This window comes from Anomaloglossus baeobatrachus, chromosome 4 (assembly GCF_048569485.1).
Source record: "Anomaloglossus baeobatrachus isolate aAnoBae1 chromosome 4, aAnoBae1.hap1, whole genome shotgun sequence".
In the NCBI taxonomy this organism is placed as follows: Eukaryota; Metazoa; Chordata; class Amphibia; order Anura; family Aromobatidae; genus Anomaloglossus; species Anomaloglossus baeobatrachus.
The window spans coordinates 13,943,138-13,958,814 of NC_134356.1; the positions used below are offsets into that span (position 1 = coordinate 13,943,138).

The window sequence follows — 15,677 nt, forward strand, 5'->3', positions numbered from 1 at the left end:
CTACACCCCACCTACTGTCTCCTCCCCAAAATCCTTTAGGATGTAAGCCCGCAAGGGCAGGGCCCTCTTCCCTCTGTGATAGTCTGTCTATTGTAACGTGTATATGTATTCTGTATGTAACCCCCTCATGTACAGCACCATGGAATCAATGGTGCTCTATAAATAAATAATAATAATAATAATAAAGGACCAGAACACGTCCTAACTGATCCCAGAACTTCTCTGGAGAACCGGAAATGTTCTGTCCATAAGAAGATCCTGGAATATTACTGCACGGAGGACGCTGTTTGTATCTGTGTGTCCTGCAGTTTGGCCGGAGAACATCGGGAACACCGGGTAGAGATGCTGGATGAGACCTCTGAAAAGACGAAACTGAGATATGTTCTCCAGAAACTGATCACAAAGAGAAAGAAGACTGAGGAAAAAGTCCAGAGTCTGGAGGAGCGCAGGAGAAAAGCTCAAGAAAAAGCCTCTGGAGAAGTCAAGCGAGTCACTTCCCAGTTTATAGACATCAGGAGATCTGTGTGTAATAACCTGCAGGTAACGGGATACGCAAGGACTGCACGGAACCACGGGGGTTAATCAATGCAAATTTAATAACATATTGCACAACACAGGTGGAGGAATAGTGCGGGAAAGGAGGGGGAAGAAAAGCGGGAATGTGCACAGCAGTAGAGATAATGCAATATACATACAACTACTTTGAATAGCTTGTCAAAGATAGGAAGCCTCAGATTGTACTCCCAAAAGCAAAACACAAAAATCCTTATTAAGCAAAAAAAACGCAGAGTCCTTGTTACCTTACTCGTATAACACAGTGCAGAGTCTTTTCCTATCTGTCCCTAACTAAAAGTAGTGTGCACACTTAACTGCAGGTTTCAGCGTGGGGTACCTCGTCACCGTTGGGGCCCGTATTCCGCCGGCAGACACCTCTAAAGTTCAGTCTTTGTCCCGTCTCTGTAATTTGCACGGGCTGTCTGGCTCCTCGCTCCACATCCAGCCTTTCTTGGATCTGTGTCTTGGGGAGATGTCACGTAGCACTCAGGTACTTGGACCTTGTTCAGCAGGGCAGAATGCAGCCTTGCCTTCTTCAGCACGTGCGAACACACACTTCTCTGCATAAAACAGCTACCAAACCAAAACCAGCTCCTCCTCACATCCTGTTCAGGACTGTACCAAGTAAATCAAGCAACAGGGGGTTTGTGCCCGCTGTTCTTTGTTTTGACAGCAGGTGGCAGCATAACAAGGAAAAGTCCACAGTCTTCTAACCTATATATGTAAATGTTAACAGGTCTTACATTTCCCCCCCTCTTTAACCTCGGCCGTCCCGGTCGATACTCTCCTGAGGCGCTCTGCACAGGGGCACACGGTGGCAACTCCTGCCCTGCTTCACAACCTGTTGCTTGGGAGCCAATGTCTTAAAACAGGATCTAGTGGCAGAACACACAAATTCATCTGCCAAGTACCGATCAGGGGGAATACCAGCATTAGCCCGCTCAGTCCGGCGTGGTACTACGGCTATGTCACCAGACGTCGGCGCCGTATCAGGGAGTACAGTATTCTCGTCCCCATCTCTGGCGATTAGTGACTCCTGCTCTGCAGGGGTGGCACCTGTGTCTTGAATGGATGGGGGCGTGGATCTCTCCCAGTCTGCTGGGTTGGCCGGGGCCCGCCACCATTCTTCATCGTCAGAGCCCTCTTCGAGGGTAACAGGAACGGGCACGGGCATCGTCTCCGAGGTACTTTGTCTGGTCCTGTCTTCTGAATAGCAGGGCCTCAGCATATTACGATTCAGGATGAGGGTGTCGCCTCTTCGCTCACCTCTCACTTCGTATACTGATCCGTGGGGCGAGATTCTTCTGATCACAATGTACAGCTCTGTTTTCCAGCGCTCGCTCAACTTGTTTCTCGGGTGCTTCTCTGCAACTAGCACTCGGTCTCCTGGCAAGAACGGGGTTTCACACACAGGTTTCCGCTGTGGATGTGTCTTTTCTTGCAGTCGCTTGGTGACAATTCGATGGATAGTCTCCAGCCGTCGACGGTGACAGTCAACCCAGGAACCCACACTCTGACCTTCACTGATCTCGGGGGGAGCCAGGTTGAGCTCTTCTATGCCTCTTCCGGCTCTTCCAAACAGTAGTACGTATGGGGTGTACCCAGTGGTGGAGTGGACACGATTATTGTACGCCCACACGAGTTCTGCGAGATAGCCGGGCCAGTGATTCTTACGATCATCCTCTAACGTGCGTAGCATTTGTAGGAGGGTCCGGTTAAATCTCTCGCAGGCTCCGTTGCCCTGTGGATGATAAGGCGTAGTCCTTGACTTCTGCATTCCGTAAATCCTTTGCAGCTCTCTCATGACACCGCCCTGAAAGCAAGCCCCTTGGTCGGAATGTATTCTTTTGGGGCAGCCGTACACCCGGATAAAGTCATCACTGATGGTTCGAGCAGCTGATTCAGCCGTCTGATCTCTGGTGGGCGTCACCACCGCAAATTTGGAGAAGTGATCTGTCATCACAAGGCAGAACTGATAGCCCCGGTGGGAGTGACCAATCTTCAGATAATCGATCATGAGTACTTCCAATGGCTCTTTGGTTGCAATAGTCTGTACTGGTGCTCGCTGTGGGAGAGCTTTACTTAACTCACAGGAACGGCACAGTTTACAGGCCTTCTCTACTGCCCGAAGCATCTGAGGACAGTATACTATTCTTTGCAACCACTGGTAAGTCTTGTCCGGTCCGAAATGGGCTCCCTTCTCATGCGCCTCTCGGGCCAATGGTACTGCCATCTTCTGGGGTATCACTACTTGCCACCGCACTTCCAACTCTGTAGCTAGGTGCACCTTCCGATACAGCATCCCTTCTTGCACCGACAGCTTATCCCACTGGCTGAGAATCTGGAGGGCCACGTGCGACAGCGTGGCCCGTATTTCCTTTCTAGGCTTGCGCTGCTGGATCACCCACTCTTTCACTTGAAGCAGTTCTGGGTCAGATGACTGGATTTTCACCCATTCCTCTCTGGTTTGGCCAAGCAGGCGTGATGTCGTGCCCGACGTAATTTCCAGCATACGAGCCTCTACCAATTGAGCGGTGAATTTACTGAAGTCCGGAATTTCGTCTTCCTCCAACTGTTCATCTCTCTCCCCCACTGGGGCTTCGGTGGTAACACGAGAAAGGGCATCCGCATTCTGATTTTCATGCTTAGAGCGGTATTGCACATGATAATTGTATCTGGAGAGTCGTGCCAGCCACCTCTGTTCCATTGCTCCCAGTTTGGCGGTGGAGATGTGAGCCAGGGGATTATTATCTGTATAGACTTCAATTTGGGCTCCCGTGAGATATTCCGAGAACCTTTCGGTTATTGCCCATACTAGTGCCAGTAACTCCAGCCGAAAGGAACTGTAATTCTCGGGGTTGCGCTCGGCTTCCCGTAACGTCCGACTTCCATATGCAATCACCCGTTCAGTACCATTCTGTACCTGCCTGCGTATCCTGCCGACTACGCCAAATGTAATAACCTGCAGGTAACGGGATACGCAAGGACTGCACGGAACCACGGGGGTTAATCAATGCAAATTTAATAACATATTGCACAACACAGGTGGAGGAATAGTGCGGGAAAGGAGGGGGAAGAAAAGCGGGAATGTGCACAGCAGTAGAGATAATGCAATATACATACAACTACTTTGAATAGCTTGTCAAAGATAGGAAGCCTCAGATTGTACTCCCAAAAGCAAAACACAAAAATCCTTATTAAGCAAAAAAAACGCAGAGTCCTTGTTACCTTACTCGTATAACACAGTGCAGAGTCTTTTCCTATCTGTCCCTAACTAAAAGTAGTGTGCACACTTAACTGCAGGTTTCAGCGTGGGGTACCTCGTCACCGTTGGGGCCCGTATTCCGCCGGCAGACACCTCTAAAGTTCAGTCTTTGTCCCGTCTCTGTAATTTGCACGGGCTGTCTGGCTCCTCGCTCCACATCCAGCCTTTCTTGGATCTGTGTCTTGGGGAGATGTCACGCAGCACTCAGGTACTTGGACCTTGTTCAGCAGGGCAGAATGCAGCCTTGCCTTCTTCAGCACGTGCGAACACACACTTCTCTGCATAAAACAGCTACCAAACCAAAACCAGCTCCTCCTCACATCCTGTTCAGGACTGTACCAAGTAAATCAAGCAACAGGGGGTTTGTGCCCGCTGTTCTTTGTTTTGACAGCAGGTGGCAGCATAACAAGGAAAAGTCCACAGTCTTCTAACATATATATGTAAATGTTAACAGGTCTTACATGTGGACGACCTGGAGAGAAAGATCCTGATTGAGATCTCCAGGTGGGAAGAGCAGGTGTCACTGTCACTGTCTGATGTGATCCAGAAGCTGGAAATAAAGAAGGACGAGCTGTCCAGGAAGATGAGGCACATTGAGGAGCTGTGTAACATGACTGATCCACTGACCATCTTACAGGAACCAGACACCGGGGACTTCTGTGATCCTGAGGAGTACGGAGGTGATGAGGACACAGGAGGACATGATGGAGGTGGTCAGGGTGCAGAGCTGATCTCACACATGTCTCACACATTATCTGCTCTAAAAGATATAAATGTGACCTTCTATTTACAGGATCCTGCAGACATTTTACTGAATGTGAACTCGGCTGGTAATAATCTCCTTATATCAGACGACCTAAAAAAATGCGACCTGGACCCTGATAACACAGAATCTTCCAGAAACAGCAGAGAGATTCCAGGATTATGATCAGGTGATGAGCAGGAGGGGATTTACCTCAGGACAACATTACTGGGATGTGGAGATCAGTGGGTCACATTGGTGGAAGGTGGGGATGTGTTATCCCAGTATAGACAGGGGGGGGCGTCAGTCATGTATTGGAGATAATAACAAGTCCTGGGGTTTATGTGGAGGGATCGGGTATAATAATCAGTGTTCAGTGAAACATGACACTAATGAGATCCCTTTACATCAGCGGATCTCCAATGATAGAGTCAGGATCTGTCTGGATTATGAGGCCGGGCAGCTGTCCTTTTATGAGCTGTGTGACCCCATCAGACACTTACACACCTTCACTGCCGCCTTCTCCGAGCCCCTTCATGTCGCATTATATGTATGGGAAGGTTCTATAAAGATACGAGGGAGGAGCAGTTGTGAGGAACCTTCGTCATATAAAAAATTGACCCAACGACTGGTGACATCACAGGGAGCAGAATCTGATTGGTGGAGCATTCAGCCAGTAGGGTGCAGCTGGGGAGAGGCTCCATCTTTCTTTCCTCCTGGTCTGTAGATGAACATTTCGGGGTCGTCTTCTTTCATACAATGTTCGGCCCCGGATGCAGTTTTTGTAGAAATTCCTGCTGTACTCAATCTCCTTGGTATCAGTGCGGAGCCTCTGGTGCGGCTTCCGATGTTGACTATTTGCTGTGGCCCTGACATTATGGCAACAGCACAATAGTCAATCAGTGAGCTGAGCAACTCTGAGAATGCACTGTCTCCACGGGCCGCACCACTGAGCTCAGTGATTGGCTGCAGCTCTCTTGATGCGATGCCAGTGCTGGAATCGAGGATGGTCAGCATCCACGCCGAATATTTACTGAAAAAGAAAAAACACTAAAAGGGTGTATAATCTTCTGTCTTTTATGTCTCCTGATTCCTTCATGTTAGGGATGGTGCACTTGTAACAGGCCGGGCAAACTCCGCTGTGCTACAGTAATATGATGGCCTGGCTGGGTGAGTGTGCTGCTGTTACCTTGGTGATATGCCTTTACAGACCACATGCTGCCACTTGACTTGTCCGGCCAGGACCAGATGGAATATAGATGAATGAGGGAGACCAGAGTCCATATATAAAGTTTTCTTCACTAAACAACTTAGGCTGCTTTCACACATCCGTTTTTAGCAGTGCGGCTCAATCCGGCTCAAAAACCTATGCAACGGATGTGGCGAAAAAAACAAATCCGTTGCATAAATTTGTCCATGCGGCCCATCTGTTTTTTGACGGATGCGGCTTGATACTGAGCATGCGCAATGCAAAAAAAAACGCATCCGGAAGCGGTTTTTGCCGCAGGACGCCGCATCCGGCGTCCGTAGGCTTGCATTGTAAATCGCGCCGCATCTGGCGTCCATAGGCTTGCATTGTAAATCGCACCACATCGCACCAGATCCGGCGCAATGCGTTTTTTTCGCCGCACAAAAAAATGTGCCAGGCAACGTTTGCACCTGGCAAAAAACGGACGCAACGCAAGGCCATGCGGCACAATACAGTGCTAATGCAAGTCTATGTGGAAAAAACGTAACCGGCGGCAAAAAAAACCTGTTGCATTTTTTCTGCAAAGCGCCGAATTGTGCCGCTCAGTAAAAACCGGATGTGTGAAAGCAGCCTTAGTGAGAATTCTATACATCAGAGAGCGGGCACAAAACTTTATAGTTACTCCAGCACAATCCATAGTAAGGAACTTTATGGTAACATGTGGTGGTACATTACCTCCACTCCATGTAACATAAGTGCAGCAATTCATTATGGGAAGATGAGAAATCCTTTCTTCAGCTTAGTTCTTGTTTAGTTTTCAGTGTTATCTCTCCTCTTTCTGCTCATTAATACTTGTTCGGGGTCATAAACCCCTGTCCTCTGTGCCTCTCTCACTCTTTAAGCTGGGTTCACACTAAACGACAGCGACAACGACGTCGCTGTTACGTCACCATTTTCGGTGACGTAACAGCGACCTTGTAAGTCGCTGTTATGATCGCTGCTTAGCTGTCAAACACAGCAGAAGCAGCAGCGATCATAACGTCGCTGTGCTACATGTTCAGAGAGCAGGGAGCCACGCTTAGCGCTGGCTCCTTGCTCTCCTACAGTACACATGGGGTTAATTAACCCGATGTGTGCTGCAGCTACATGTCACAGTGCAGAGAGCAGGGAGCCGCGCGCACTGCTTAGCGCTGGCTCCTTGCTCTCCTTGCTACAGTATACATCGGGTTAATTACCCGATGCATACTGCAGCCACATGTCACAGTGCAGGAGCCGGCACTGGCAGCTGCGGTAAGCTGTAACCAGCGTAAACATCGGGTAACCAGGGAAAGGTCTTCCCTTGGTTACCCGATGTTTACGCTGGTTACAGCTTACCGCAGCTGCCAGTGCCGGCTCCTGCTCGCTTCATTTCGTCGCTCTCTCGCTGTCACACACAGCGATGTGTGTGTCACAGCGGGAGAGTGACGACCAAAAAATGAAGCTGGACATTCAGCAACGACCGGCGACCTCACAGCAGGGGCCAGGTCGTTGCTGGATGTCACACACAGCGACAGCGACGGGACGTCGCTGCAACGTCACAGAAAATGGTGACGTAGCAGCGACGTCGTTGTCGTTGTCGCTGTGTGTGAAACCAGCTTTACACTTTGATACCAAAAAGTCTGTGTGATATGCTCTGACTGCTGAGACCCCAAAAAACCCACAACCAATCGTCCCATGTAATTAAGAATCAGACTCAGGTATATAAAATCAGAACTCTTTATTATGGAGATTTAATAATCAAATCTCATCTTTTAGTGGATGGTGGTCGGTCACAGCCCAAAATATATAACAAACCATTGAAATAAATCACAGTAAACCAGTACAAAGCGTTGTGCCGCAGCCGGACTCCCGGCGGGGGTAACTTTTGTACCAAAAAACCACCAACGTTGTTAAATTGACCGCTGCTGTGACTTAATCAAATATTATGAAAAACAAAAATAGTACAACTCATTGTGTCGCAGCCGGACTACCGGCGCAAGTAAGCCAAACCAGTCAAAATAATTGTGTTGAAGCCGGACTCCCGGCGCACGTAGCTTTTACCATACCAATCATTGTCTCATAGCCGGAGTCTCGGCACAGGTAGCTTTTACAGTACCACTCATTGTCTCACAGCCGGACTTCGGGCGCAGGTAAGCGTCCACACTGAAACCATCAACGTTGACAAAGGGAGGGAGGGTGGGACAGCTGCCTCCGGGTCCCACAGAGTGGGGAGAGACCGGAAAAAGAAAGGAATGAAATTATAAAGGGGGAAGCAGGAGGAGGAGGAGAGAAGAATCATTGGCTGCAACAAACTGGGAGGAGGCAGAAAATTACATGGGACGACCAGATTAACCCCTTATTACGGGGCACAGCAGTCAGGGGGCCCCAGTCAAATACTGGAATGCTACACAGACTGCTGAGACCCCAAAAAACCCACAACCAATCGTCCCATGTAATGAAGAATCAGACTCAGGTATATAAAATCAGAACTCTTTATTATGGAGATTTAATAATCAAATCTCATCTTTTAGTGGATGGTGGTCGGTCACAGCCCAAAATATATAACAAACCATTGAAATAAATCACAGTAAACCAGTACAAAGCGTTGTGCCGCAGCCGGACTCCCGGCGGGGGTAACTTTTGTACCAAAAAACCACCAACGTTGTTAAATTGACCGCCAAGGAGGAGCAAAGTGCCAACTGTGCTCCGACCCCCACCCAGAAACTAAGGCATGCTAAATACCAACCTGCAAACCAAAGAAATATCAACCCTAAGTCATGTTAAACGTATACCAGTGGGAAACAGAAGCTCTGAATCGTACGCCTCAAATAAAACGTGGCACTCCAGCATGAAGTGTACCCAACAATCCATCAATAGCCGCCCTGTCATACCACGCGATGAATGACCTTTGACTAAATCAATACAAGATCACGAGGAATGACCTGACTAAACCAGTATTAGCTCCTAAATCAACCTGGAACTCATCATAGTGAGAATCTACGAGGAAGAGGCAGAGGTCATCCCAAAAAGTAACATGTAAAAATGCGTCCATTAAGATCATAACTCTTTTGGCAGATCGTTACTGCCAAAACCGGTCTCTGATGCCTCTCCAATGAACGTCCACTTCCACCTGCATAGCTCTCCATTCTCCGGGCTGCTCATGGTGAGCAGCCAAAAAATCCATAGCACGGATCTGACACCATCTGAAAAAGAGAAAATTGTTACCAAAGCAATAAACTGGTCTAATATACCTGAGGAAACAATCAGTACATGAAGGCTCTGTGATTTGACCTTGGAATCCGAATTAAAAAGACCAACTGCATAACTTACGGTATCATAACAAAGATCACCAGGACTTGTTCTGGGGAACAAAATTGTATTATTCCACTTCTCCTCCCATGATCGGGACACTGCAAATCTCCCAGTATGCAAAAGCAGCGTAAAGGCGCTTAACCACACCTACCAGAAGTAGCACCTACCTATTTTTAAGAGCTAATTATTTTTTTTTTATTTTTTTTTTTAGTTTGACCATACCAATCATTTTTATTTCTTTTTCTCATGATGGCCTTATTTCCTAATTTTTGTTGAAATTGATGTATAGTCAGCACCCTGCGTCATATCTGGTGTGCAAATGTGCAAGACTACCCTATACAGTATATCCTTTGCAATTAAATCACAGCCTTTAGTAATGTAAGAAAGTACTTTTTTTTTTTTTTTTTTTTTTTACATAAATGAAATTGTATAACTGAAATAGACAATACAGTAAGATCAGTCTAGAAGTCATTTCAAGGCACCTGTACATGATTGAGGATACCCTGTAAAGAGAACCTTTGGCAATGTCTGATTTCATCTTAATAATTCCATCACCTGTACAATAAGGAAATACTGAAAAACACTATATATGTATATATGCGTAAAAGACCAGCTGCCAACCATTACATGGACTGGCGAAAATAAATAAAACTATTGGAAACCTAGATTACGCTCATTTGGACTTTTTTTTTTTATTAGTTCTTACTACTTTTGGAAGCAATCACTTAACACTTAGCAGTAAATGTATGGAGAAACATTGATTGCAAAATAAAGGTCAGTAGAAACTAGGGACAGGAGAAAATTGGTCCAAGGATAGAAAACAAGGAACGCAAGAACCAATACCTAAAGGCTCGATGGTGTGAGGAAAGAAAAACACTTAATAGTAAACATATGAAGAAACTGATCGAAAACGAATATCACTCACATCGTGTTTTACCGTAAGCTCACCATGTTGTGGAGCCACCAAAGACTTCACCAGCATCAATAATCGAGCGCATCATGATGGAAATGGATCCCCTCCACTCGGGCATTGGGGCAAAACTTTCAGAGTATAATGAAAGCAAGGAGGAGCGTAATCAACAATACTTCACGGGTATGGGGAAACCAAACACTAAAGAACAATAACCTAACGGGCGATGTACCGGGGAAGGGTAAGGGGTTTAAGAATAGGAATGCTCATGTTTATGAACCAAAAGCAAAAACAAGTCCGGGTGTGGTATCAAGTGTAGTATCAATGGGAAACAACACAAATTCTAGGTGAAGTATTCAAACCCTAGACCCCGAGACCCCATAACGCACAGAACCGACAACATTGAAAAGATAAAATCCCAACCCAGGGACTGCAGGAAGGCAATTATAGGATAAAAGGATGTAGCATTATACAATATTTTTATAGGATACCACGATGGTGAAATGTCAACGAATGGGACTGAACCCAGAGCTCTATCTGTAACCTGCACACTACCATTGAGCTATGTCGTAATCACGGCAAAAGGCCAAGTCTGAAAAGGAAAAAAACAGATGAGGGAAAATGCCACCCGCTGAGGGAATCACTACCCGAAATGAACAAATACCCATCACAAAGGGTGCGGCTCCAAATAAGGAACACTGGACCAAACAAAAAGGAACAAAACGTGGTTAATAAAGTTGAGAAGCATTAAATCATCAAGGTGGCGTATGATGGAAAGACCCCGTCACGTAATTAATGACCATTAAAGGAAAGAAGTAAAATGACTGAATGTAATAACATGAATAAAACAACCCAAAGAAGGAACGTGTCATAAATTAAAGTCTGCAAAGCAACCAAAAATGCAGAAAAACGGTGACAGTGTGGGACCCGATGTGTGATGATGCATGTTACTGGTGTAAACCTGAGAGAGGAGATGGAATCTGATAGCTACAGTATAATATATATTTCTATATATACACATACAAAAACACACTTGTGTAAATGTCATTATCGGATATATCGGGGTTAACAATGAACCCTTGTAAGACATTATTAGAAACACCATGGTTAAGGCTGAACACATGGATGCAGATAGCCGCGACATCATCTAATAATGAATGGTTAATAATAATTAGGTAGGTGACCTGGCGATAGGGGGCAGCAGAGGGGTGTCCTAACACAAACTGACCCTGAGCGGGGATGGATCCAGAGACCCCAGTATGGGAGAACAAGTAAAGCATCATGGGCAAACCCCCAAAAGCAAATGGCAACCCGGTAACTTAGCGTCTCTCTGAGAAATGCGCAGGGATCAAATACTTGACGCCATGTTCTCATCCATTGCACTTTAATTGGTGGATGCCTACCTGCTATAACCCTCACACCAAACCGCTGTACGACAGGCTGTATAACTAGTCATAGCGCAACCCTGAACTGGAAACGCCTGTTTTTGTTTTTTTTGTTTTCTTCCTTTCTTCATCTGCGGGTTCTTTTAGGATACTGCAGTTACTAGCAGGGGTTAGTGTACACTTAATTCCTGGGGATCTGGTTAACTAAAGCATTTTTTTTTTTTTTTTTTTTACTGACATCATTAGTTATTATTACTATTATTATAAACTGGGATCATGGAAGACTAATCAACCCAAGGGTACTCACCGCTGTCAGGAGGAACCAGGAGAGTCCGGCTGGCCCAGACAGATGCTGGAGGGTCGGCGGGAGGACCTGTAACATGCCCTTCTGTGGGGCCTTGCCAATGATTAAGGGATTCTTCAGACAATGAAGGTGAACGCCGTGGCAAACGTCTTGAGCGATGACTCCTTCCTGAAGGCCTGTGGTAATGCAAACGACTGCTCCGGCTAGTACAGGCCGGCCAGCAGTGACTGATACCGAGGAGCGTCACCGTGCGGAGCGGGTACCACAGCTGTAATGGCAGCACCGCCATGTCGGGGATCCAGCACCCGCATGCTCAAGGACCAAGGAGGGGGCAGGGAGGGGGTTAAAGAAAGAGCCATGCCAGCAGGAGGCAGCACATGCAGTTTAGGGGTTAATAATGGGGTGGGGGGCAGAAGCAGTAATGCAGCGGTTTTATAGCTGCGGGGAGGGGAACATGCACATCACGTGTGTTTACTATTATGCAGGGCATGGACCCCACTGAATGAGACGCTGCGCTCGCCCATTATAGAGGCAACTAACGCTGCAGGCTGGGTTTGATAGTGGGGGCGGGATATAGGTGGGATAGATTCTACAATGTGTGGGCTCCATGCCGCCCAACATTTCCAGAGGGAATATACTTTTTTTTTTTTTTTTGTAAATGTTCTATTTATTTATTGTTACATATAGACTATAATGGGGGTAGGAGGGTGGGAATTATTATAGTGGACACAAGGAAATATCCCATGTCCATCAACCAAACCAGCCACATCCACCACCTGAAAGGAGCCCATACACTCCAGAACTAACCACCTGGGAAGAGCCCATACACTCCAGGCTCATCCACAGGGAAGAAGCTCATACAAGGTGGGTGCAGGTAGTTAAAGATAGTAGCGATGCACTCCCTGTATAGTGGGGGCGTGGCAATCGCTCAGTGATGGTGGGCTGGGCCAGAATGGAGCGTCCACACAGTCCAACCACGGGTTCAGTGCAGTTACTAGGGCATAGCACAAAGGGTGGGGGCGATGCTACTGCTCTCTGTTACTGACAGAGGAGCAGCCAGGGACAGACCATCAAGGCTGGGAGGGGGAGGTGAGTGAGGAGGTGCACGCTGCCTCCACTGGGCCTTAGATGCAGGCAGGCACGCTGACCTCCTGCTGGCATGGCTGTGAGCAGGGACAAGGGCTTAACCATCAGGAGGGATGGGACACTGGCCAGAGATCTGAGATGACAGCCATGCATCCCAATTCCTCCTGATAGTCTGGGATGGCAGCGGTTAGATCGACTGCCGTACTCACTCTCTCCAGGTGCACAGCGGGGACAGCTGCCTCCGGGTCCCACAGAGTGGGGAGAGACCGGAAAAAGAAAGGATTGAAATTATAAAGGGGGAAGCAGGAGGAGGAGGAGAGAAGAATCATTGGCTGCAACAAACTGGGAGGAGGCAGAAAATTACATGGGACGACCAGATTAACCCCTTATTACGGGGCACAGCAGTCAGGGGGCCCCAGTCAAATACTGGAATGCTCCACATCCTGATAATTTTCTTGATTCCATCCCCCACCCCCTACACTCTGATCTGCCCCGTAGAATCTCCTCTCCAGACCTGCTGCTATCTCTAAGGCCATGTACCCATGGGAGCTTGTACCTGCGGATGTATCCGCAGGTACGGCCGCAGGTTTCCCGCAGCTGCCCGCCGGCATCCGCAGCTATTTTTAGCTATTTTTAGCTGCGGTAGTACAGTGGAATAGCTGCAGTAAACCTGCGGATATTCATGCGATTTCCGTCCCGGCCTCTATCTCCATAGTGGAGGGCCAGGATTTCCGCAGGTAATTCCGCAGGAATAATTGACATGCAGTTACGTGCGGCTGCGGGACATCCGCAGCATGTTCGGCAGCCGCACATTCCGCAGCGTGGATATGTCGCGGGCGGGGAGGAGGGTGTCAGCACACCGCGCTCACCCCTTCTGCTCGGGTCCGGCAGTTGCTCCTGGTGGCTCGAGCTGCGGGCCGGATCCCGGGGTGTCTCGAGCGACACTCCTCGCCCGTGAGTGAAAGGGGGGTGTTTGTTGGGATTATAGTTCGTGACGCCACCCACGGTTGTGGTGATGGCACCACCGCTGCTCAGTGTGGGGGTCCCGGGGATGGTGATGGGAGCAGCCAGGTGTTGTGTTGCCCCTCCGTGGGTAGGGGTTGGTGATCCCGGGGCCCGGTGAAGAGATGTAAAGTGTAGGGCCTGGAGGGCGCAGGGACGCGGGGGCAGCGCTGTGCCTTGCGGCACTGTGGTACTCACTCAGCCTGAGACACGGACACAGTTTGTACGGTAAACCAACGGCTGGTAGGACGGTCCCACAGACGGTTGCACCTGCACTCCCGGTAGGTGACGGTGACTTCTCTCTTCCTTGCACCTGTTTGACTGATGGTAGCGGTGGATTCCCTCCGGTTACCCGCTCCCCGACTGCAATCTGGGCCGGAGGAGCTCTACACTTTGCCCGCAGGCGCTGGCCCTGGGGAAACTGGTGCCCTGGCGGTGGCGGTGTCTCCCCGGTAATGGTCGGGCTGTTGCCGTCAATCGGGACTTTGTTGCTGGGGGATCTACGTCCCCTTCACTGACGGATTCGGCAAATTGGGCGACTCCTAGCCTTGCCGGGGTCCGAGAGGCCCCTGCCCCGGTGCTGACTGTCCTTCGGAACACTACTCCAGACCACCGGGCACACAGCCAACGGGGTCCTTCCAGGAACTTCCAAACGGTCCCCCTCCGGACAGTCACCGCCGTCGCTGACCTTGCTGTTCTAGCCCTACACACAGCTGGGCTCTCAGGCTCTGCGCACTCTCTGCGCTCTCTCCACTTCTTGCTTTCCTCCTTTTCCACTTTCCTTTCCTTACTTTCACTTCTGGTTGTTTACTCTAGCCCCTGCCTGGGCTACTCCTCACTCCTTCCACTTCCTCCTCCCTGACTAGACTCTCCTTTCTCTTGCCCTCCCTGGGCTCAACTGCCTGGTTACTTCCTGCCTCCAGAGTTGTGAGCTCCTTGGTGGGCGGAGCCAACCGCCTGGCCCACCCCCTGGTGTGCATCAACAGCCTGCTGGAGGAAGGCAACAAGGGTTTCTGGTTAGCAGATGTGCCTACCTGGAGTGTGGGGTGTGGTGGTGTTGTGTCCTGTGTCCCCTGGCTTGCCCAGGGCGACACATTCCCCCTTAGCAAAATGCAGACCGTCCGCGGGCTGCCGTCCTACACCGGTTTTATTTTTCTGTAAAAAGGGGATAACAGGGTTAAACAAACATGCATGACATTTTTAATCAACTCTTCCCAAGACGGGAGGCACATATTACTTTAAACGTTTCAACGGTGTACGGTCACGGTTTCCGCTCTCTCCCACCCAAGCAACCTGGCCCTGATGCTGCCCCTAAAACCCAGGCAGCACCCCTTGACCCACAGTCCAGCACACGGTACCCGAGCGGGATCTGTCCTCCCCTCCAGAGGGTAGCCACCGGTTCCTTTGGTGGCTGGGCCCTGGCCTGCTCTGCTCAGGGCCCTCCCTCCAACCTGCCTCTCCGGAGGCGGCACTGCGGAAACGGTAACGGTACCCAACATATTTACAAGCCACTAACGTTTGTGGTTGCCCTGCAGAGTTCACGGGCTTGTCCATCGATAGTTCCCATGCATTTTTAAACTTTAAACGGTCCCCACGGGGACAACGGTGCCGGCTCCAGCCGGTTGCTAATCACAGCAGACAATCAGGTAACAAACTTCAGGTAATTTTCATTTTTACTTATCATTGCAGAACTTTCAAAACTTTTTCAAACAAACACACAACACTCTTTTACATTTGCGGGCCCCTCTTACTCATAGAACGGTCTCCCTGTACCTAAGTGGGGGTCTACCTAGGTTGGAACGGGTGGACCTCCGGGGCCCGGTGTCAGTGGTGCTAGACAGTGGGGTAGAGGGAACAATCGGTTCCTCCTCCCTGCTAGAGTGTGGGGCAGGCGGAGAAGCAGGGGGGC

The 15,677-nt window shown here is 49.0% G+C and overlaps 1 protein-coding gene and 1 long non-coding RNA gene across 2 annotated transcripts in view; one reads left to right on the plus strand and one right to left on the minus strand.

Moving 5' to 3' along the window:
* LOC142302209 (uncharacterized) overlaps positions 1-5,289 on the plus strand; it is a 44,207-nt gene extending 38,918 nt beyond the window's left edge. Inside the window, 3 exon segments of the mRNA XM_075343301.1 lie at positions 197-522; positions 4,275-4,679; positions 4,681-5,289. Of these exon segments, the coding sequence (XP_075199416.1) occupies positions 197-522; positions 4,275-4,679; positions 4,681-5,289 (1,340 nt within the window).
* Positions 5,290-7,891: 2,602 nt separating this feature from the next.
* On the minus strand, positions 7,892-13,010 carry LOC142302576 (uncharacterized). Its single transcript, XR_012752961.1, has 3 exons — positions 12,976-13,010; positions 11,684-11,856; positions 7,892-8,972 (listed from the first exon to the last, which is right to left on the minus strand). It is a non-coding gene; the product is annotated as an uncharacterized LOC142302576 (long non-coding RNA).
* Between the last annotated feature and the right edge of the window lie 2,667 nt (positions 13,011-15,677).